This window comes from Pogona vitticeps, chromosome 3, assembly GCF_051106095.1.
Source record: "Pogona vitticeps strain Pit_001003342236 chromosome 3, PviZW2.1, whole genome shotgun sequence".
Classification (NCBI taxonomy): Eukaryota; Metazoa; Chordata; class Lepidosauria; order Squamata; family Agamidae; genus Pogona; species Pogona vitticeps.
The window spans coordinates 11,567,885-11,592,678 of NC_135785.1; the positions used below are offsets into that span (position 1 = coordinate 11,567,885).

Genomic DNA, 24,794 nt, shown 5'->3' on the forward strand with positions numbered 1-24,794 from the left:
GAGACGAAACCCATAACTAGAATATGCTGCTAGAAGAATATAATTTGTTCAAAAGAAACAGACCCAACAAAAGAGGAGTTGCACTGTATGTAAAGAATCACTACTCCTGTGCTGTAATACAGGAGACCAAGGATGAAAGCCTTCCTGAAGCTATTTGCATGAATATCAGGGGGAAAACGAATGACATAGCTATAGGTGTGTACGAAAGGCCACATAACCAAGCAGAGGAAATAGATGAACATTTTGCAAATCAATTAGCTCAGATGTGTAGGAAACACACCACTGTAGTAATGGGGAACTTTACCCGGATATCAACTGGGAAACCAACTCTTCAGCAAGTGGAGATCCAACAGGTTCCTGACATGCCTGGCTGACAACGTTATCATCCAAAAGGTGGAGAAGGGAACTAGAAGGTCAGCCATACTGGACTTAATAATACTAATAGGGAGGAAATAGTTGAGAGAGTAGAAATTGTAGGAACTTTAGGAGAAAGCGACCATGTCATATTAGAATTCACCATCACGCAGGCAACGGTAACTATACCAAGTCAGACTAATGTTCCAGATTTTAAGAGAGCTGACTGTAACAAACCAAGAGATGTAATAGGAAGGATTCCATGGATGGAAATCCTAAAGGGGAAAACAGTTCAGGATGCTTGGGAAACCCTGAAAGGCAAGAAAATAAAGGCCCAAACCAAAACAATACCACAGACAAAGAAAAACAAAAGGCGTCTGACAAGTCCAGCATGGATGCACACAGAGCTGTCTGACAAGCTAAGGGACAAAAGGAATAAGAATAAAAAACTGAAAAGGGGGCTCATAACTAGAACAGAATACTAGCAAATAGGTTGAATCTGCAAGGATGGAGTCAGGAACTAAGACTTGCAACAAATGCCAAAAATAACAACAACAAAAAAGTTTCTCCCAACACGTTAGGAAGAAGAAAAAAAGTCAAGGAAATGGTTGGTCCACTAGTGGGAGAAGATGGCAAGAAGGTGACAGACAACAGGGAGAAAGTGGAACAGCTTGATTCTTTTTTGGCATCTGTATTTATGCAAAAGGAAAAATTGGTTCACCCTATCAAAAGCAGCACGGTGGGAAACAGGTGAGGGAAGCCAATCGAAATAGATAAAGAAGCGGTAAAAGAACACCTAGCTGCTTTGAATGAGTTCAAGTCTCCTGGACCGGATGGTTTACATCCCAGGGTACTAAAATAACTGACAGATGTGATCTCAGAACCACTGAATGAAATCTTTGAGAGGCAAACTGCCAGGGGACTGGAAAAGCGCTGATGTAGTTCCAATATTCAAAAAGGGGGGGAAGTGGATCCAGTAAACTATGGACCAATCAGTTTGACATCAATACCTGGGAAAATCCTGGAAAAAATAATCAAGCAGCAGATTTGTGAGCACCTAGAAAATAACAAGGTGATTACTAGAAGCCAGCATGGATTTGTTAAGAACAGGTCATGCCAAACAAATCTTAACACCTTCTTTGATAAAATGGCTAAATTAGTGGACCAAGGAAGCGCAGTGGATATAGTATACTTAGACTTCAGTAAAGCATTTGATAAGCTAGACCACAACCTACTTCTTTGTAAGATAGGACAAAGTAGGGTAGACAGCGCAACTACCAGATGGATTTGCAGCTATCTGACCAACCATACTCAACATGTGGTCCTCAGGGGAACCACATCTACATGGAAGGAAGTGCTCAGTGGGGTCCCTCAAGGTTCTGTCTTGGGCCCATTGCTCTTCAACATCTTCATAAATGAGCTGGATGAGGGGATTGAAGGAGCGCTCATCAAATTTGCTGATAACACAAAGCTAGGGACTTGCTAACGCTTTGGAAGATAGACTCAGCATTCAGAAGATGCAGTTCAGTGGCGGGAAAATAAGGTCCTGCACTTTGGCAGGAGAAACTAGATGCACAAGTACAGGATAGGTGGTACCTGGCTTGACAGTAGTACCTATGAGAGGGATTTAGGTGTCCTGCAGGACCACCGCCTAAGGATGAGTCAGCAGTGTGATGCAGCCACCAAGAAAGCCAACAGTCTTAGGCTGCATCAACAAGGGGATAGCATCAAGATCACGGGAAGTGATGGTACCTTTCTATACCGCACTGGTGAGACTGCATTTGGAGTGCTGTTTCCAGTTCTGGTCACCACAATAAAAAAAAAGACACTAAGGTCCTGGAAGGGGTGCAGAGAAGAGCAATAAAGTTGATAAGGGGACAGGAGGCTAAATCCTATGAAGAATGACTAAAAGAACTAGGTATGTTTAGCTTAACAAAAAGACAGAGGGGAGACATGATTGCAGGCTTCCAATATCTGAAGGGGTGCCACAGGGAAGAGGGCATCAATTTATTCTCCTTTGCATCTGAGGGTAGGACAAGAACCAATGGGTGGGAACTTGTCAGAGGGAGATCCAACCTGGAAATAAGGAGGAATTTCCTGATGGTGAAAACCACTAAGCAGTGGAACAGCTTGCCTTCTGATGTGATGGGTGCCCCATCGCTGGAGGTTTTCAAGAAAATATTGGACAGCCATCTGTCCGGGATGGTATGAGCTCTCCTGCCTTGGACTAGAAGACCTCCAAGGTCTGTTCCAACACTACAACGATTCTATGATGAAATGTTATACTACCTTATATTTCAAAATAAAATTATTATTAGTAGCAGTAGCAATAGTATTTTAAAACATTGATGTCTTGTCTCAAGCTGTTCTAAATGCCGCTGAAAGAGATTTCAGAATGGAATATAAAACAAGAAAAGTAGTTATATGGTAAAATATGTAATTTCAACAATACAAAGCAACAGCATTTTTACTGGTAAACTACATGTGTCATCTTATGTAATTTTTCATTAAATGTATTAGAGGGGTTAATGCAGTAGGCAACAAGTGGCAGAGTTTAAAATTGCAACAGCTATAGAAAGGAAATGTACAGTAATCTTTTTGTCTCTTCCTGTAGTCTGGTGCGGGGGGGGGAACCCCCCTATGAATAATAAAATGAAACTGATACATGCCCTTAGAGATAATTACATTAAACCCAGATTCATGGCTCAATCACAGAGAGATATATTTTAGGCACATTGCGCAAGATCTGTTGGAATGAATGTTATTTTTAAAAAGTAATTCACCACTCATTTGTTTGGATTTTAAAAAAAACACCTTAGGAACCTGTTATGTAAGGTAAAACACTATTGACACATTACCTCTAACATACCTTTTGATTAATCAAAATAATGTGCTCAGTGAAAACAAAAAAGCTACTCAAAATAACATCTCCTGAAAGCAGCCTTTTAATTATCACAAATAACTATTGCCCATTACACAAAAGTAATAATGACATTTCCAATTGTAATCTGAACTGCTGGATAGCTCAGTGGTTTAGGTCTATTTATTTATTTATTTTATTTTATTTTATTTTATTTTATTTTATTTTATTTTATTTTATTTATTGGCTGCAGAGCCAGAGGTCGAGAATGCAACTCTACACTGTTCCTCCTTGAAAGGGGCTGGACTTGATCATCCATAGGGTCCCTTCCAGCCCTGCGGTTCCAAGATGTTGATGATTGTTAAGAATAATGTCATCATGCCCTATTTACTTCCAAACGTTATTTTCAACTTCTGAGCTTCTTGTCAAGCAATTCAGAGCACTAAGGTGTTCTTGTAAATTTTAATTTGATTGTGACAGGGCTTAAAGGGACCAGAGAATTTTGTCAGTAGTCTATAGACATTTTATTCATAAGGATGATAAACAGATACTGAACCAAGCACATTAAAAGAATGTTTAAACTTTAGACCATTAAGGATGCCCAGGATGGTTTTCAGATGTGATGTCCATCTAACTGTAGAATGAAAGTAAACAAGAGGACAGTAATGCTGGCCTAGAGGCCAATCATACGGATTAAATAAGGGTTATCCCTGGCTTTCAGCCTGCTGCTGAGAAATCAGTATTAATCCTAATTAAATTTACCTCCAAATAAAGGAGTTGTAGCTTTCAGAAATTTATCCAGAAGTTTTGAAATGCTCTCTAAACTCAAGCATTTTGTTGCAATACATACTATAATTTTTTTAACCATGTTTTATTTCTGAGTGTATCTTGCCTGCTGTGTTTTAGAGCTGCTTTTATCACATTATTTCATCTAACAAACTACACTTTGATGATATAAATGCTAGACACATTGACTGTCTTTATACATGAACACAGTTCCAACCTCTAAACGTCCCATTAGCCTTGGGAAAAACAAAACTACTGTACTTTTGCCACCAGACACACATAAGATTCTGTAATTGGAGCAAAAAGCAAAGGCAGAATAAATAGAAATGGGCTTAGAAAAACAGGATGAACTATATTCCAACTGTGAAAGGCACTCTGCCCAATATTTCACACAGTTGGTCTAAAGATGGAAAGAGGAATAATATGGACAGGGAGAGGAAAGAGCTTTTGCAGAATATCTTGTTTGACCCCTCTTAAGTTGATGGGCTGCCCCACTGTGAGTGGGAACTGACTTGTGCCATCAAGTAATTTCAGAACTCCCAGTAGAGTTTTCAAAGTAGGTGAGATGCTACCACGCCTCTGGTGAGCTTTCGTGGATGAGCAAGGATTTGACTGTAGTGATGATTAAGACTGGCCACCTGACCTGACCTACCTGACAGAGAACCAGTATCTATTTGAGGCAAGAGAAACCTCTGAACCACAGGTTTAATATGGCCCTTGAAGGATCTAAGAGATGCCCTGCTTCCTGGAAAGTAAACACATGCTTCATAGCTACCCAATTGGGAACATAAATAGAAATAAAGGAATCCCCATTTTATCTCTGAACAGTAGTTGTAGTTAGTAGCAAGGAACGTTGCCTGCTGAAAAAGCTTCCTAGACCAAATCGACTGCTGGTGTTGGCAATCCTTCATTCTTACCATTTGCTCCCTTCCCATTTGGAGAAGTTATGGGGTAGCTGAAGCCCTCTTGGCCAAGGTGCCTGCTGCAGGAGAGCAGGAGTGTGTCAAGGCAGGCACCAATAGCAGTAGACCCTACCAGGAAGCAAGTTTCTGTATAGATTATTTTGCTTCGGGCAGTTAATGTATAGAGCATTTAGGTCAGTCATCCTCCGTGCGTGCCATTCAGCCCTGGCACGTTTGAAGGAGACCACAGACTGGAAACAGTTCTTCACATACCACCTTAGAAGGTTAGCTGTGTAATTCATAGTCTCGATTTGATCTATATTTCTTTCATATTGTGTTTATGGCCAGAAGAATTTGAAAGTGGCTGATTTAGGTTAACCTTTCTGTCTCCCCAGTACTCAGTCTAGTAGATAGCATTAAAAACATTCAGTTCACATCTGGATTTGCACTTCAAGAAACACACTTGTCTGTAGCAATATATGGAGGTGAAAAAGAATAAGTTTACTCTATTTGCCAACTCTGATTGAAGTTATGCCTGGAGCTTTTTTTCCCTTGCTATGTTATAATGTCTTGAAAGCCCCCACCCCAGAACAGCATGGAATTTAAGCATATGATTTCTCTCTTCCAAGCAATGCAGTCATGCTTGCTAAACATTAAAATATTTATTTTTCACCATCTCTTTCCCCTGATAGACTTCACTTCCAGTAATCATCTGCTCACTGCCTGAAAGTGCATATTGTTAAATCAAATCCACCCTTGTGGTGAATCTGTCATCTGAACTGCCAAAAACAAATGGCAGTTTATTTCAACACAAAATAGAAAAGTGCATGGAGTGACGTTATTTGTGCTTGTGACAGTTGAACTATTAGCCATTTCAACTTAGAAAAGGGTGGCCATCATTGTGCTTCAGTTAACAGGGACACCTTGTTGATGTAGTTCTGGGTATTCACAGAGTCACACTATACTGTATATTATAGATTGCCATTAGTAGAAGAGGGAATAGTTTAAGCAGTGAAAGACATCTCATTGTCATATAATGAACTTCTCACACCTCCCGTAGTGTACAGATTAGTGCGGTTAGTGAGTTGTGTTATGCTCTTCTGACTTGTTCCCAAGCAAGTGAGCGTTGTGGCTTCTCAGGAACAGCTCCTATTTGGAACTGGTTCATTCTTTATTCATGCATAACCTGCTTGCTTCTGGTCAGGTAATAGTTGAACAGCAAAGTAGAATGCAATGGCTGATTCACATGAGAAGTTCCTCCCAGTGTCAGAGTGTGAGACCTCTTTCAGGACCAGGTGTCCAATGAAACAGAGACTAATTTAAAGTTTTGCCTAAAATGTGGAATATACACTGGTGCCCCGCATGATGACTAATAATCCGTTCTGTCAAAATCACTGTACAGCGAAATCGTTGTTATGCAAAAAAAACCACATTGGAATGCATTGAAAACCGGTTAATGTGTTCCAATGGGGAAATACCTCATCGTCCAGCAAAGATCGCCCATAGAGAACTGCCGATCAGCTGTTTAAAATCGCTGTCTTCCGAAGCTTCTGTCTGGAAAACAGCCATTTTGCAAAGGGAGGGAAGCCATTTTGCGAAGGGAAGCCATTTTGTGGAACCTGAAAAATCATCGTTTAGCGAACAAATGTTTTGCGAAGCAGGGACCTAATCGACGTAAAGTGGATTTCCCCCATAGGAACCATTGTATTGCGATCGCAAGAAAGTCATCATCAAGCGATTTCGTCGTTTACCAGGGTAGGCGTCCAGCGGGGCACCACTGTATACTGAAAATCTTTGGGATGTAAATAATATGCATCTGTCATTGTTCAACCAGATTTGTCCTAGAGGGGTTCTGATATTGAAAACACTACTATTGAAAACTACCCAGGTTTGGTAGTCCAGACTTCTTTAAAAAAACCTTGTGGGTTGGAAGCAGAGGGTACAGCAGATTGGCCTTTCTGAAGGCATGTTTGGGGGTAAGAAGAGGCAGGAATGGGTAGGAAAGAGGGAAGGGTTTGATGACTTTGGCTTCTGTAGGTTGGTTCACCAGCAAAAACAATTACTAGCCAGATTTTTATCTCAAGCAGGTATTTTGGAAACCTCCTTTCTTTTGAGATGGTTTCCTTGCCCCCTTTCTCCAGCCAGTGCAGGCTGAATTTCAAGGTATTGAAAATGAAAGGCACACCATCTGTGCACAATCCAGGATTATGCTGATGCTTCTGATTGATCTGACATCCAGTTGACATCAGCTGATTATGTTTATCCTAAAGAAGAGAAGTCTGAGAAGTGATATTAAAGCCATCTTCAAATACTTAAAGGGCTCCCTTACTAAAGATGAAGCAGAGCAGAGGGTTAAAAACACTTAAGTGAAATTGGCAGGCAACAGAGTTTGAGCTAACATTGCTAGAAAATTATTCAACTGTAGATCAGATGGCTTCAGGAACTGGTAGCTTCTTCAGGTCTAGAGGTTGGGTTTATCCATCAGGGATGGTATAATTCATACATTGGCAACTTTTCTTGAATGAAGGCGCACACTAATCTGTGGGAAGTCTTTCAGGGACCACAAGAGTGGGTAGGGCTGGTGGTGGGCCCAGCAAGGCCCAGCAGTGATACATTGGTAGAGTCTGTGGGTCACCCATTCATATCCATTCTTCCATCAAACACATAGGCAGTCTTTTATTTATTTATTTGCTTGTTTCATTTTTATACTGTCCACCTGGCGAAAGGCCACTGTGGGCAGTTTACAACAGAAAAACACACCATAAACATAGCTAAAATGCAGAATACAACCAAATTTTTAAAAAATGGTAAAATAAAAATGAACAATACAATTAAAATACATTAAAATACAATTGCCATGTATTGGCAGTTAAAATGGCAGAGATCAATCAAGTTAGGCTAAAAAAAAGTATTTCAGGAATAGTTGATGGAGTTTGGCACAATTAGCCTGGAGAAGAGATTATTGAGATGGGCTAGGGTGGCCATCTTCAGAAATGTAAAGAGCGGTCACTTGGAAGATGGAGCACACTTGTTTTCTGCTGCTCCAGTAGTACATTAGTATTTGTACTAATGGCTACCATGTACTGGAAGTGAGATTCCGATGAAACATTAAGAACAAACTCTTGATGGTTAAAGCTGTTTGTCAGTGGAACAGACTGCCTGAGAAAGGGTGACTGTCTTTTGCTGAACAGTAGTTGAATGGTCCTCTGTTAGGGACATTTCACAGTGCATCCCTGCATTGGCAGGTATTGGACTAGATTGCTCTTGGGGTCCCTTACAGCTTTACAGTTCTTTGATTCATTCACAAACACACAAATCCACACACACAGACAGGTGCTTCTCCCAATTATAATTCTTATTCTCTTTCTTTCTCTCTCTCTCTCTCTCTCTCTCTCTCTCACACACACACACACACACACACACACACACACATGCATAAATACATATGCAAATACTTATCCATACACAACCGTCCCATGTGTTTCCCATGTGTGCTAACTGCATCCTACACAGCTGATCCTGTCTTGAGCTAGGGTTGAACTACAGTATATGACTTCCAAAGCTTCTTTCAACACTGTGATGCTGTGCTTTCAAAAAAAAAATCACTCTCAAATGTCTTTCTCACACCACCTTCTGAGCCTTCATTTCCTATCATATATTTGATTTGTCCATTGAGTTCCACAATAGAACTAAACAGGGTTGCTCCTGTCCAAGAAACCTGAAATTAATTTCTGCTTCTTAGATTTCTTTTTTTTTTAAATTCTCTCTCTCTCTCTCTCTCTCTCTCTCTCTCTGTGGTTGTGTGTATAAAATTATAGAATTACAGTTACAAATCTTGGGGTAGAAATTGCAGTCAATCTCAAAATGATCAGTTTATTAATGGCAAGGTATCATGAACTGATTTTAGTCAATTAATGAGTTGCATGGTAAATCGAAAAATAAGATGAATAATCAATAAGAACTTTTAAGGAACTTTCATTAAACCTTGAGGCCAAATTGTGGGGCTGATATGGCCATGTAGCTTCATCAATCATGTTTATCTTTGTAGAGCATTTCCTCACACTCAAATAAGTGACTTTTTTTTATTTTAGGAGCACTGCTCTTATTAAGTCTCCTTCATGTGCACTGGAGATGTTGCTTCACCTCATTGGTGTGGAATCCAGATCTCAACGAGCATGCATGCCCCCTACATGCCAACTGTATTCTTCCCCCCCCCCCACCCGGTCAACCTTTCTCCATAGCAAAGGAACCACATTTTATACTGGAATGATTGCCAGAAATGATCTAGGAAAGCTGTGGGCATCTTGCTTCCTAATCACTCGCTCACAGACAATATCAGTCTTGGGGTACTTCACACAGTATTTTTCCTTGCCAAGCATGGTCAGTTAAGTCAGTACACTGATGATCAATGTGGACAAGATGGTGAGAGATCTATGACAGAGTCTTTCTAGGCACTTTGGAAAAAATAGATGTTTTCTGATATAAACCCCATATCCCACTCACTGCTGTTTGCTTCATCTCATTTGCTCTGAAAACATGTCTTGTGGAGAGGCACAGGACATATAGATTCTGTTTTCCCTTAGATACAAGTAACAGCTTTGGAAAGCAGTTGAAATGGAGGAAAACAGCATAGAGACCATCTCTACCTTCTGTTACATGAAAATCTTATTCCTGTCTCCTCCATTCTGCTATCACATGGCAGTATTCAACATTTTAAAAGGCAAACAGGCCTGGATCTCACATCATGAAGAATAAGGCAGCTGCCCCAGGCCGTGGCTAGTGGAAGAGTGGAAAGGTGTGGGAGTGACATACTCTAAATGCAATAGAAGGAGCTGTCCAGGGTTTGAAAAGTTATTTCTAAAAAGTAACGGTAGTTTGTTATTTGATACATTATAAAGCTTTAAAAAAAGCAAAAGCAAAGTGTGCTGCTTATATACCGCACCATAGTGCTTCAAGCACTCTCTGGGCGGTTTACAAGTTAATTATGCAGGCTACACATTGCCCCCCCCCCCAGCAAGCTGGGTAATCATTTTACCGACCTCGGAAGGACAGAAGGCTGAGTCAACCCTGAGCCGGCTACCTGGGATTGAACCCCAGGTTGTGAGCACAGGTTTTTGGCTGGAGTACAGCTGTTTAACCACTGCACCACGAGGCTCTTTTTACTAAAAAGGAATTAAGACATAAGACATAAGACATAAGAAATTTATTTGTCATTGCGCTCACAAGTGGGTGCAACGAAATGAGGTGCTCTTCCCCAAGGTAAAACTGGACAACACTACAAAAAAAAGTTAAAATATACACAACTTTCACCATCCAAATATAGATACCCCGTTTTCTCTCATTAGTTACCATTTATATAGTTACCTACTCAACTTTTTTTTTTGTGGATCATTACATTACCTTTTCTGTTACTTTTGTTGGGAAAATGTTTAGATGTAAATAGAGATTTATTTGGAAAGCAATGCTGAAGGTGCTTGGAGCCCTTACTGTTTACCATCAAATATCAAGCAAAAATTGCAGAATTACAGTAAGCAGAATCATATTGCATTATGCAATTGTATGAGGGCAATCACGTAAGTAATTCCACAAGTTTTCCACGTTATGTGCTGCACATCCCTGCATTCCTAAGTGGAGCAAACAACCCTGGGTCCTGTTGCAAAATGGACAAAAGGGAGAAATTGTTTACATGATTGCTCCTGTGCACCCAATTTTCTTTAAGAAGATTTTGGCCAATGTCTTCAAGGGTTTTGGAAAGCTTATGTCATTACCCTTGCATGCACCAAAAATTGCTATGACACTTCTCTCCCTAGTAAATATTCAATTCTTGTACTACAACATTAGTGTATGTTATCCCAATTTAATTTGTCATAGTTTCTTCTAAAGAATCGGGGGAATGATAGTTTGGGGGAGTGCCCAGAATTTTTTACTAGGTTCCCTAGTCCACTTTTCCATCACCCTAACATCTGGAGAGTACCAGATTGAGAAGACTATTGTAGCCCTGCTCACAGAACTAGAAGATTCAGGATTTCTTAGGAAACAAGTTCATTTCATAAACTAGTTCCATTCTGTAATGTAGGCATAACTAAGAAGAAATGGATCAGACATATATATGAGATCCAGTTATATTCCTACAACTTCCATTTGGAAGTCAAAAGCTGTCTTAGATAAATCTAGGATTATCATTATGGGATGGTATGCTGTGGCTAACCCTAATTAGAGTTAACCCATTGATGCAAGTGTTGACTTACCATTCAGCACTTCATTCAACAGAGCTACTCTCTAGTTGTGACTAGCAATATAGGATACTGATGTTTATCACAGTTTAAAGAGATGTTTGTAGATAATCTGTACAGTATGGATGGAAACTTACGGGTTATATGTGTATATGTTCTTCGTTATGTAATCATCTTAGTATATGAATTAAAACTATAGATGGGGTAAAGAAAGGAAGGAGAGAGTGGGTTGAAAGAAAAGGGGAATGGAAACAGTCCGAGAAGGAACAACATGCAAAGAGGATACATTATGCTTTACACAGAGTCTATGGCTGTACATTCAGGAAAGCAAAGAGGTCAGGTTGTGGGAACATCTCCTTTGTTGCTCAGAAGCATTTATGTGAATGCCAGCATAAATGTGTGGTTCCTAGGCAAGGAACTGAGGGCCCAACTCACGCCCATCTATGTAAACTTGGATAGACAGTTTCTGGGAACTAATTGTCTATAGGTTGGAGAAAGAATTTTGAAAATTACTTCTAAGGAGAATCAGAGATGGGAAAAATATGGGGTATTGGACTACACCCCACAGCCAATACGGCTATTGTGGGAGTTGTAGTCCAAGAAGCAAGCATTTCCGCCTTCTAAGAAGAATGCATATAATGACATGTTGAAGTCATGACAATATGATGCCTTGAGATTCAGTTCACTGTTCCATTATGCATGGGATCAGCATGTCATTATAGTCATCATTCTGAAATATAGCTTTCCAGGCTGTGGGAAACAAAAGGTAACCAGAATCAGTGCCCATCTTCAAACTAGGCTAGAGAAAAGGCACAGTCAAATTTGACAGCATCAGTGATCTGTTTAATAGGATGCATTTGTGTTGGGAGTTTTATCCTGTAAAGCAGTGGTCCCCAACCTTGGGCCTCCAAATGTTCTTGGTCTACAACTCCCAGAAGTCTTCACCACCACCTCTGCTGGCCAGGATTTCTGGAGGCCCAAGGTTGGGGACCACTGCTGTAAAGGACCTTGGGGTACATATTGATTAACTCCACAGTCTTCTGATGGATTGTGATGTTAGGATTCACTTTCAGTTCCATAGGAGTTTTTGTTTCCACAGCCCCTTCAAGGCATTAATCAGTTTGACTCTATCTGCCTTGCTAGATCACTGCACTTTTGCTGATCTTTTCGACTCCTTCCACCCAAACACATACACATTCTCCAAGTCCAAATTAAACTGTTTCAGCAGCTAAATAGGGCCAATGGTAAAGATTGGTCCAACTGGAATATCTCTTGCCCTGGATCCAGCCTTAGTTAAAGGATTGATTAAATTGCGGGGGGGGGGGGGAGGGAGATGAATAAATATAAAAAGCCACGTGTGACTGCTAGTTGGCATGGTCTACATTTAATTTTAGTCCTAACTAGAGTACACCTTTTGATATGAATGGAACTTCTTAGTCAGTGTGAATGAGTATGGTGGGCCTGTTTCATTTGGAACTAATATAGGACTTGTCATGCCAGGTATGGCTTGTCTTGAGCCAAAACTGGATACAGCTTGTCTTAAGAAATCTGAATATAGTTTTGCCTTCTGATTGAGGAAGATGTCCTAGAACAACCAGATCTGAACTTGAGTGTAAATACTGCCTGATAGCATTTTTTAAAAGTCCCATTCTTATTTTTTGCTGCCTCACACTCAGATGCTATATCCATTTTGTTCTGTGCTTTAAAAACATCATCCATGTTCAGTTCATATGACCTAAACACTCGCCCACACACACACATCCCCTTTCACTTTTCTGTCACTAGCTGGTGAATGAACAGCAAGAAAGCAGACCCCTCCTGAGCCCCTCCATTGATGACTTCCTTTGCGAAACCAAATCAGAAGCTATTGCACGCCCTGTGACATCAAATACAGCAGGTAAGTACATTGTCTACTGTTTTCATTCACATATATGACAGATTTTGAGCTTTGTTCAACATGCAGCATTTTCTGTGCCCCGCCATTCTTTGAAAGCCAACCATTGTGTAGCTTGAAGAAGTTAATTTTCAGGTCTTCATCTCCCATAATTCCTTCAAACAGCATGGCCACTGGAACAATAGGGGAGCTGTAGGTGAAAAATGCATATCCTAAACTGTGAGTATAGTCACAGGCTATCTACATAGTTCTAATAGCCCTCAGGGTTTGAGGTTATGTTATCTGTTGGAGCATCTTTCCCTCAGAACATTGGCCCACCCCACCCTACCTATTCTTCACAGGCCTTGCTTCTGCAGGTGGCCACAACAAGGGAGGCAGAAAGTAGGGTTACGAGAAATCATGCCTTCTCGACTGTGATCCCAACCGTGTGGAATGGGTTCCAACTAGAAGTATGCCAGCTGCCCTCTCTCCTATACGTTAAGAGAATGTTAAAGATTGTTCTCTTTTGAGAAGCATCTTAGTTTAAGTGAATGTATATCTGTTCTCTGTTGCCCCCACTATTTGGGTTTAATATGATGTACGTTATATATGTGTGCATGTACATTAGTTTATGTGGATTAGATTATTTCTTATTATTTCACTTACAGTAGTGCTTCACACTAAGTCAAGTGGTCCATAAATAAACAAACAAACAAACAAACAAACAAACTCAGATTCTTTTTTAATTTGAGGAAAAAGAAGAGTTAAGTGGTATAATGGCATAATTGCTGATCAACTTCCTCTGTAATGGCCAATGAGAGGGAATACAGCATATTTCTGAAGTACTATGAGCTGTCCTTGTGATCTACTTCAAGCTGTTTTAGTTTGAACTCTTCTTCTCATTTTCCTCTCCGCGTTCCCCTGATTATTCTGTTATAATCTTCTTTCTATGTGCTCATCTGCTCTTCTTTACCTAATCATCTAATCTTCTAATTCTCAAGAGTTGGTGGTATTTCTGTGGCATCTATTGTGCCCTTTGGTTCGTTCCCACTTCTGAAACCATTTTTGAACTGTCTTGCTGTCTTCTCTTCCCCTGCTTTTCAAGGTCAGTGATTGAGCACCTGTTATGCATTTAAAAAGCTCCAGTTCCAGATTCAATCCCTTGGATTTCTAGGGAGAGCTAGAAATGCCTGAAACTTGTGGGAACTCACTGTAAAGCAATGTCAGCAATCCTGGATTAGGCTTTATGTGGGTCTGGCTTTATGTGAGACAGATTCCTGCAACCCGTCTCTTCCAATGAAGCAACACTTCCACATCAAAAATTCTGTCTTATTTTTAGACAGAGAATTGAAAACCCACTATTATACAATTCAACTGAGCTCCAAAACATCTCAGCAGTATTGATACTGGCAGTAGTGGTAGCCTAGAGATAAATATATATAATAGATAGGCTTCTTCATGGCTTTTAGGGTTATACCTTGACAGCTGAAAGGAATGTAATTATTCTTAGAATGTCTAAAAGTATTAGAAGTCTGCTTTATTCCACCTTTCTTGGAAGACCTTATAGTGCCTAATGGAGATGAGGTTCTGGGCTGAATGATGGTTTTCCCCATATAGGAAGGTCACTGTTCTAAGTTAAATTCAAGAATTCAAAGTAGGCATGGAGGACAGACAATATCTAGCTAGGACAATCTGCATGGTCAGAACACTGACATAAAGTTGTATGGCTTGTGTTCTTCATGTACAAAACAGAAACAGGCTCAAAAAGATACTTTAATCTTCGACTGACAAGCTCACTTCTCAAAAGAGGAAGAGCAGAGTCTTTATGTAAGAACGTATTTTTTACACCTGTGGTTCCTAACCTTGGGTAACTCAGGTGTTCTTGGACTGCAACTCCCAGAAGCCTCCACCACTAGCTGTGATGGGTGGAGTTTCTGGGAGTTGCAGTCCAAAAACGCCTGGCTTACCCAAGATTCGGAACCACTGCTTTACATGCAGAATGTCCCAGGTTTGGTCATCAAATTGCTGTCTGAAATCCTGGAAACCTATTGACTGCCACTCAGCACAATGAACCAATTGTCTTGTTCAAGGATGGGCAAGATGTAGCTTGTGGATCCCAGTAAATCCTTGAAATCCTAATTATCTCAGTCTGATAAAAGCACAGTAAGCTGCTTTTCACCAGAACACCTTCAAGTGTTGAAAAAAAAATTCTGAGCTTTGGTGTGCTATGACTAACGGTCTTATTTGATGGAGGTCCTTCACTTTCACATCACCTCCTGCCTGGCCCTATTAATAGAAACAGCAATGGTAGAACCTGGGATCTTCTACCTACAAAGCATTTCCGCTGCTATTGAACAATTCCTCTCCCTCTCTACACTTTATTCAGGTGAACATTCTTCTGCTCATCTCCTCATCTCACAAGGAAACTTTTTTCCAGCTTCAGTAATAGAAACTTGTTTGTCTGATGTTAGGACATGACTGAATTGCTCTTTTGGGTATCACTGGGGAAATCGACTGTTATATGATCAACATACAGCCAATATAAAAATTACCCTGAAATCCAGAGATTCTCTTTTCATGACCCTATCACAACATAGATCCATCTGGGCCAGTTTCTGGTTTTGCGGGGAAAAGAAAAGAGATGTCATTATATTTTCCTCTGTTTAGTTTCATCCATTTTCTTACAGTCCCAGAGGTTTGGGAGAACATCTTCAATATGACCTTTCTATCCTCTTTTCTACTTAATACCCACTGATGCCTTTCATGAGCTTGTAGAAATCCTCTTGTGACCCATAGTCATACCAAGTTGGCTAAGCCACAGTGGCACAGATGTTTCCATTAAAGATGAGCAAGAGAAAATAAACTTACACCATCAGCAAAGATGTTAAGGCATGAATCTCTGAATGTCAGCTCAATGAATGGTAGGCTGCCTCATTTATGTGAATGATACAGGCAGGGGCAACAGAAGCAATGAAGCCATATCAGTGGGGCGCCCCAGATCTTGACTGTAATCCTGTGCATGTAACCTCCACAGCAAGATTGGTCCGATCATTAGGCAGAGTGTGCTGATATGTAAGTGTTACTTGAGGCAACCTGGAGACCACAGACATGCACCTGGGGATGCATACAGCCCGCAGGATGTGCTTTGCCTGTCCTTGCCTACTCTTGCATGCAGGCTATCCTATGGCCAGTGTTTAAATGAGAGGAGATTCAGTTGCCACTCTAGTCACTTCTGTATGCAGACTTGGGAGGAGCCCCATCTTGTCCTTCACCTTAGGTAACAAAATACTTTGAGCTGGCTCTGCTCAGAAGTAGGTCCTGCTTATTCTTTCTTTCTTGCTTGCTTATTTATTATATTTTTTTTTACTGCCCCGTAGTGAAAAAGCACTTTCTGGGTGTTGTACAAACAGACAGAATGTTATATTACAAAATCAGCCATAAAGCATATTAAAATCAGACAATAGACAAAACACAGAACAATTTATTTATTTGATTTATATACCGCCCATCTAGCCAATTGGTACTCTGGGCTGGGTACAACAAAAGTCTAAAACATAAATTATATAATTTCTACAGATACTGAACAGTAGCTCAGATAAAAAAAACACAGCAAGATTAGTGCCAATACCCATAAGGGTACACACACTGTAGTATTCCTCTCCTCCTTTAGCGCCTGTCCCAACTAGAAACAACAAACAACATCTACTAACATGTGGCATAATATCTTCTGCTGCAATGGAATTTAGTCCCCAGTTACTTTGTAAAGCATTGTAATGGTGATGGCCATGATGGCTCTGGCATTCTGGGAGCTATAATCTTAAAAAAAAACTTTTCCAAGTTCAGGCTGTGGAACATGCTCAAAGATGTGTGTGTGTGTGTATATGTGTGTGTGTGCACATTCCGGCATATATTAGGAAATGTATTTTAAAACTCACAATGAAATGACAGAGACATCCAAGATTAAAATGTGCATAAATTCAAACTGCCAGATTCACTAATGTGTTGGCTGATGATCTCTATCTCAATCCCTAATTAATACCTCTTTTTACATAGTATGTGGGGAAATAGAAGACATAATTAGCCATACTGTTCACAGTAGTTTTTGTTTTGATTTGAAATGTAATAAATGGTTATTAATGAATCCTTGAGTCTCCTTCACAATGTGGTGTTCTTTACAATGATGTTTTTCATTTTCACATTAATTCATTTGGCTTCTAATCTTTGATATGAAACCAGAAACCACAAAGGATCATTCTTCAGGCTCATGGCACCATGCAGGGCTGGCATCATCACCAACCTTTTGAGACTTATACGGTACTCTTTTTTCCTGCTTGCCGTTGCTGCTTCTTCTCTTGCCCCTCCAAAGATCTGAGCAGCAACAGAAGCAAAATTGCCTTCACTTCCTGTCTTTTTGGCAGCAGGCTGGATGGAGTCCATAGGAAGATAGTAAACAAACTGGCCTTGATGACAACATTGCAAGGAGATGAGTCCTTTCAAAGAGGAGGACCCATTGAAGTGTTGCCCATGGGTTCCCCGAATGTTTGGATTCAACAATGTTGATGATAGAGATGAAATGAAGATATGGACTGTGACTGTACTGTCATACCTACGCTGATTCACCAGATCCAGTTCCTCTGCCTAATCCTTTCTCAAAATGAATGCTGAGAGCAGAGCATAGAGCTTACTTGAATAGTCCCACCTTGTTTTCTTTTAAAACCAACACCTTCTTGAAAATGAAAATCTTGTCTTACATGATGACTAGAATCTTTCATGTTGTTGTGCTTATTAGCTAAATGCAAAGTGCTTTTTATATAAGAGAATGCAGTCTGAGGATTCTGCATGACCCATGGCTTGACTTCTAGTTATACTTACAGAAATTCAAAGCATCAGTATCTTTTTTTAAATTTTAAACCAGAGATGGAGATTAATGTGTGATAGCACGGTGGTGTGATTTAACCTTCCCAACCCTAACCTGGGTTGTGGTGTGGAAGACAAAAAAAGGCATATTGCAGTAGCTTGTTTACTCTTCTGTATTTAATACAAGTTCAGCATGTTAATTTTCATAGGAGCAGAATGTGGGATTGTTATTTGTTATTTGTTACATGTATATCCTATCTTTCCTCCTGTGAACCCAAGGCAGCATTTAGTAAGGTGGAGGTCTTACTAAGAGAGTGTGCTTGACCCAAGATCTATATACACTGTCTACTTTGGCTCTCGGCTTGACAAAGCTGCAGCATTGCAACAAGAATTCAGCCAGTTTCTTCTTAAAACACTTGTAATTGTGACAAACCCAGACCTACTGGGATCTCTCACACAGTTACTAAGCTGCCACCAACCATTCCCTATAATAAGTCACACAGACCAGGGATGGATTTTTAAACAACAAAAAGAATAAGGTTTATTTTAAATACACACAGGGATAATAAAACATTCAGGTGAATAAAATAAAGTAAAGTAACGTGGCTTATTCTCTCTCACACATACACACAGTTTGGTTCACCTAGAACCTTTAACTTAAAGCACAGACCCTGAACCCATCAGTTCTGGCTAACCAACAGACCCCTGAACCCTTCAGGCTGGTACTCTGACCCACAGTAGTACCCTGTCAGACACCCAGACTCCCACAACAGCTTCTTCTTCCCCAGCTGCTGCTTCGTCCCAACCCAGTGTCTCACAGTGTCTGTCTCAGCATCTCATAAACTCTCCACACACGCTTCACATATATATACAGTACAGCCCCTCCTCCTGATGTCCCGCCTTCCACTCCCCATAGGATGGAACTTTCCCTCCAAACCCATGACAGACAGGTAACATCAGTGCTGTATGTAACACCTCCCCTCTTTATAAGTTGTTTTGTAGGGGGAAAGCTAAGGTGCTTTTCACCAAAAAAACAACCTGAATAAAATACACAACAACAGTTATACATACCATATTATACTTACTTAACCTTACACTCTAAGTTAACCATAGCAATTATGCATTTAAACATTTACCATATACATTACATCAATTTACCTTTATTCATACAAACCAATTCAAAAAAACCAGGTACATTTAACCTTTGTCATCATTTTATACACATAGTCCATGTTTCTTTCGCCGTCTTCATTCTTCAGGTCTTCTTGATAAGGCGTCAGCAACACAGTTCACTGACCCTCTGACCACCTTCACTTCAAAGTCATAGTCCTGTAGGTTTAAAGCCCACCTCATAAGTTTGCTATTGTGGGTTTTCATTGTCTTTAACCATTGCAATGGTGAATGGTCAGTACACAGAACAAAATGTCTTCCCCAGATGTAAGGCTTGGCCTTCTGGATCGCGTAGACTATGGCCAAACACTCCTTCTCCACGGTTGCCAAATGTCTCTCACCTTTTTGAAGTTTCCTACTCAGGTAGGACACTGGATGCTGGTCACCATTCTCATCCTCCTGGCACAGAACTGCTCCTACCCCGCTGTTAGACGCATCGGTGTAGATGATGAACTCCCGGTCGAAGTCTGGAGCACGCAGGACAGGATAGTTGATTAGCGCCTCCTTCAACCTCTGGAACGCCGCCTCACAGTCGCTGGTCCACGGGATGCGGTCATCAGCCGTCTTCCTCGTCAGATCGGTCAGCGGAGCCGCTATCTCGCTAAACCTCGGGATGAACTTTCTGTAGTAGCCCACCAACCCAAGAAATGATTTGACCTTTTTCTTGGTGGTGGGTCTAGGCCAATCACGAACAGCTTCTATTTTGGCCTCCAGGGGTTTTATCATTCCTCCCCCTACCATGTGACCCAAGTATTTTATTTCTGGGCTACCCAGCTGACACTTGCTGGCCTTTACTGTTAGCCCTGCTGCACTTAACCTCTGCAGCACTAACTCCAGGTGTATCAGGTGATCTTCCCAGGTATTACTGAAGATCCCTATGTCGTCAATGTAGGCCACTGTAAAGTCACTGAGCCCTGCCAAGGTCTGGTCCATCAGCCTTTGGAATGTGGCTGGTGCATTTCTGAGACCAAAGCTCAGGACTCGAAACTCATAGAGACCAAAAGGGCTGCAAAAGGCAGTCTTTTCTTGATCCCTGGGATCAATTCTTAATTGCCAATATCCCTTTACCAGGTCCAATGATGAGATGAACCGACAACCCCCTATGGTTTCAATCAGGTTGTCTAGCCTGGGCATTGGGTAGGCATCAGGAGTGGTTACACGGTTTAATTTCCTGTAATCGACACAAAACCTAATGCTCCCATCAGGCTTGTCCACAAGGACTATCGGAGAGGACCAAGGACTAGAAGATGGGACGATTATGTTCTCCCTCAGCATTTCGTCCAGCTCCTTCCGCACCTTGTCCCTATAGGGTCCCGTTACTCGGTATGGGGATACTGCCTGCGGGGGTGCATCCCCTGTGTGGATCCGATGCATCACTCCCTTCACTATCCCCGGCTTGTTGGAAAACACCTGTTGATATTTACTAAGCAGCATTTTTAGTTCTTGCTGCTGGTCTTGGGTGAGTGCAGGACTGATCTTTACCTCCTCTGGGTTGTATTTTACTTCCCCTCTACCCTCCCAGAAGGGCAATTCCGCTTCCTCACTCTCAGCTGCTTTTATCGCGAATAAAACCCTCTGTTCCCCTCTGTAGTAGGGTTTTAGGGCATTCACATGAACCACCCTCCTTGCTTGGTTCTCCTCCTGCTCTATTAGGTAGTTCAGGTCTGACATCTTGGAAATGACCCTATATGGTCCTGCCCATTTGAGCTGCAGTTTATTCTCTCTGCAGGGCCTAAGCCAAAGCACTTCCTCCCCTGGGTCAAAGTGCCTCTCTCTAGCTTTGTGGTCATACCATGTTTTCTGCCTGACCTTCTGAGCTTGCAGGTTTTCTGCTGCCAGCTCTAGATTTCTTTTTAGGTCATTCATCCAGGTGTCTATGTAAGTCACAACGTCTTGTGGGTCATCCTGGGTGATCTGCTCCCAAATTTGTTTGATCAAATCAAGGGGCTCTTTCACCCCTAAGTGTGCAGCAAACATGTCAGAGTGACCCCTTTGTAAGATCATGGGGCGATACTTTTCAGGTACCACCAGCTGACTTCTGATCCCATCTCCCCCCTCTGAGATATTCCTCAGGGTTTCTCTATATAAAATCCCCTTTTCCTCCAGAAATCTCACTGGGGTTTCAGGTGTTAGCTGGGCGTCAGTCACCTGTTCAAAACACTTTTGGAGAGTGGCGTCTGCCTTTTGCTCCTGTCCAAATCTGCTGTCTGTGGTTAAGGTTTCCACCACAGCTTCTGAACTCCCCTCTGCTTCCGTCTCTGGCTCATCATTACCCCCCTGAACTGTCCCTGTGGTGGCTTGTGAGCGTGTGGTCACTAGCACCCGTTTCACATGTTCAGCCAGGTCATTTCCCACGAGCACGGCTGCTGGCAGAGTAGATGAAATCGCTATCCGCCAATCTCCCCTCCAGCCTTGAAAGTTGACAGGTACCTCTGCTACTGGCAGAGAGATTACCTGCCCCTCAATACCTGCTACCTTTATGCTCTCATTTGGGATTATAAACTCCCTAGGGATGATATCTGGATGGCATAGGGTTACTTGGGAACAAGTGTCCCGCAGCCCCCTATACTGACGGTCAAGTATTCCTACGTCCACCCCTGCTGTCTCAAACAACTGAGAATCTGTTTTTATCAGCAAGCAGCGCTTTACCTCCAGAAGAGGACCATTTTCCTCAGCCTGATCAGCAGAGGCAGCTGTCCCAGACTGAGTAGCCATGGCAACAGGCTCCCTCTGTGACACTGAGCCTTGCTCTTTCTGGACACAGAACACAGCTTTTGGCTTGGTCCCACTAGAATTCTGAGGCACCATTCCTTTTAGCTGCTTTAATTTTTCACACTCTGAGATTAGATGACCCTTTCCCTGACAGAAATAACATTTTCTAGTGTATTTGGATTCTCTCTCCTCTTGTTTCGGTTTTCCCTCCAAATTCTGAGGGCTTGGTTTCATGCCTGAGGGCTTCCCTTCACCATGGGCCCCTCCCCCTTGCTGGCTTTTCCCTGGTCCCTGAGAGTACTTGCTGTAGGTTTCTTTGGGTTTACCTACAGATTTCCCCTCACCCAAGGGCTTTCTTATTTGGGAGATAAAATCCGCGATTTCTGCGGCTGCTGCCACAGATTTCGGTTTCCTTTCCCTCACCTGGAATTTCAATTCCCCCTGCAGGACTGAATAGAACTGTTCCAGGGCTATCAAGTCTTTAAGCTGCTCATAGGTCTCTATTCCCTCCTGCGATAGCCATTTCTCAAGCAGCCTCACCAATTGGGCCCCCACTTGGGTAAAAGTCTGTTCTGGTTTCTTGGTGAGGGACCTGAATCTTTGTCTCAGCTGCTCTGCATTTATCCCATGTCTGGCAAACACCAGTTTTTTAAACTCTGCAAAATCTTTCATCAATTCCTCAGGCATCTCGGCATAAACCTCAGCCAGGCTACCACTGATTAAAGACCGCATGATGGTCATCTTCTCAGTTTCCCTTACTGAGAAGTCCACAAACGCTCTTTCCACTAAGGAAAAGAACACCTCAGGACAATCTCCCTTGTGGTACACAGGGAATTTCTTCAGGTCAGCCTTAGACAATTGGCCTCCCTCAGAATCCCTATTATTATTATTGTTCTGGTTCATCAGTTCCAGTTTTCTTAATTCAAACGCCATTTTCTCTCTCTCCAATGCCAATTCAAATTGTCTCTGTTTCTCCCTTTCCTCTCTTCTTTCTCTCTCTAATCTTTCCTCCATTTCCCTCACCCTCAGTTCATGCTGTTGGGCTAGGAGTATTTTTCTGAGTTCTGGGTCCTGCTCTCCTGTGCTGTCACCTTGCACTGAGCCAAATTCATCCTCAGAACCTTGGTCAATCTGGGGGTCTTTCACCTCACTCATGTCTGCTACTTGGCTTCGAGTCAAGGGCATACCCCCCCTCAGAACAGGCTGCTTTAAAAAGTCAAGCCTCAAAATAAAACGACCACTTTTTTCCTTTTTGCCTCAGAACCAGCTCTCCCTAGAGATTGCTGCTGTTCTTCAGCACTAAACTTGCAACAGTATCGAGTCAGAGCCTACCCCCCTCTGCTGGGCCTCTCAGCTGGCAAGCTAGCTCGCTGTTGCTACGCAGTTTTTCCTCAGCTTTTTCCCGCCAAAACTAGGCTGCCTCAGAGCACCTTAATCTAAGTCTCCCCAGTTGGCACGTTCTTCTACTAGCGCACCTCCCCGTGAGGTACACCTAGAAGATTACCTACGCGCCTCAGACTGTCCCTGACTAGACCCCCCTTGCTCTGGGCACACTTGCCAAGGCTTTGCTGGACCACTGGACAACTGGACCAGTCGTATCCCACACGCTGGACACCAATCAATGTGACAAACCCAGACCTACTGGGATCTCTCACACAGTTACTAAGCTGCCACCAACCATTCCCTATAATAAGTCACACAGACCAGGGATGGATTTTTAAACAACAAAAAGAATAAGGTTTATTTTAAATACACACAGGGATAATAAAACATTCAGGTGAATAAAATAAAGTAAAGTAACGTGGCTTATTCTCTCTCACACATACACACAGTTTGGTTCACCTAGAACCTTTAACTTAAAGCACAGACCCTGAACCCATCAGTTCTGGCTAACCAACAGACCCCTGAACCCTTCAGGCTGGTACTCTGACCCACAGTAGTACCCTGTCAGACACCCAGACTCCCACAACAGCTTCTTCTTCCCCAGCTGCTGCTTCGTCCCAACCCAGTGTCTCACAGTGTCTGTCTCAGCATCTCATAAACTCTCCACACACGCTTCACATATATATACAGTACAGCCCCTCCTCCTGATGTCCCGCCTTCCACTCCCCATAGGATGGAACTTTCCCTCCAAACCCATGACAGACAGGTAACATCAGTGCTGTATGTAACAGTAATATTATACAGCTGTGTGAAATTGAAGTGTGTATCAAAAGAAACACAACTCTTTTAGTTTGTGAGAACAAAAGAAACTTCAAATCCCATGGGCAGGAAAAACATTTATTGGAATCAGTGTCGATTTCACAGGACTGTGAAAGCTTTCAGGTTCATTAGAATACATAATCGGGTTAGGTCGCTGAAATAATAGCGGAGTGGGGGAAAGCACAGGAATCCAGAATTTTGGCCAGATTGCATTAAATGACTGAAAACAAATCATTTTGTGTTTGGTCTGTGTTAAGTTTTGTCAGCAGGGTTGGATCTTTTGGATCTTAGCGAGCCTGTCTCCCAAAGCAAAAGCAAAACGAAAAACGGGGAGAATTCCTCAAGAGGGGAAACCCTAAAAGCCTCACTCCAGAAAAAGAAGGTAGACAATCCAGATCTTATCAGCGTGGATGCTGAACAGAAAATCCAGCCTCTCAGAGGTCCTGAGAAGTCCTCCTTGGATTTAGGTACCTAAGCCTTTGTTGATTGCTGTCTTTCCACCTATTGTCAGTTCCACATGCTAGACATGGGGACATCATGAAAGAAGTGCAATTTTTTAGTAACTGATGATTTGGGAATGAAAAGAGTGTTCATTGAATTCCATACTCTCTTCCAGTCAGGCTGTCTTAACTCAGTGAGATCCCCCCCAAGAGGAGACCTTTCCTTTTGCCTCCTGGCAATTTTCATCACCTCTGGGATATAGATCTAAGAAGCCCCCTTTTTTCCTCATTAAACCCCCATAATGTGATAAAAACTGGTATTATTTCCCTTTGAGAAGCAATGTGTGTGTGTATGTGTGTGTGTGTTGGAATGATTTGTTGATTATTATTTAAAAAAATAGAAAC

At 41.8% G+C, this 24,794-nt stretch overlaps 1 protein-coding gene across 5 annotated transcripts in view; it reads left to right on the plus strand.

Annotated features, from left to right (window-relative positions):
- The window catches only part of PEX5L (peroxisomal biogenesis factor 5 like), a 193,995-nt gene that overhangs the window by 134,570 nt on the left and 34,631 nt on the right, over nucleotides 1-24,794 (plus strand). For 3 of the 5 annotated variants that reach the window (XM_072996233.2, XM_072996235.2, XM_072996234.2), the window contains 2 exons: nucleotides 12,921-13,032; nucleotides 24,207-24,416. In XM_072996233.2, the coding sequence (XP_072852334.2) occupies nucleotides 12,921-13,032; nucleotides 24,207-24,416 (322 nt within the window). The remainder of the gene's footprint in view (nucleotides 1-12,920; nucleotides 13,033-24,206; nucleotides 24,417-24,794) is intronic. The other 2 variants (XM_078389629.1, XM_078389628.1) reach the window with 1 other exon arrangement.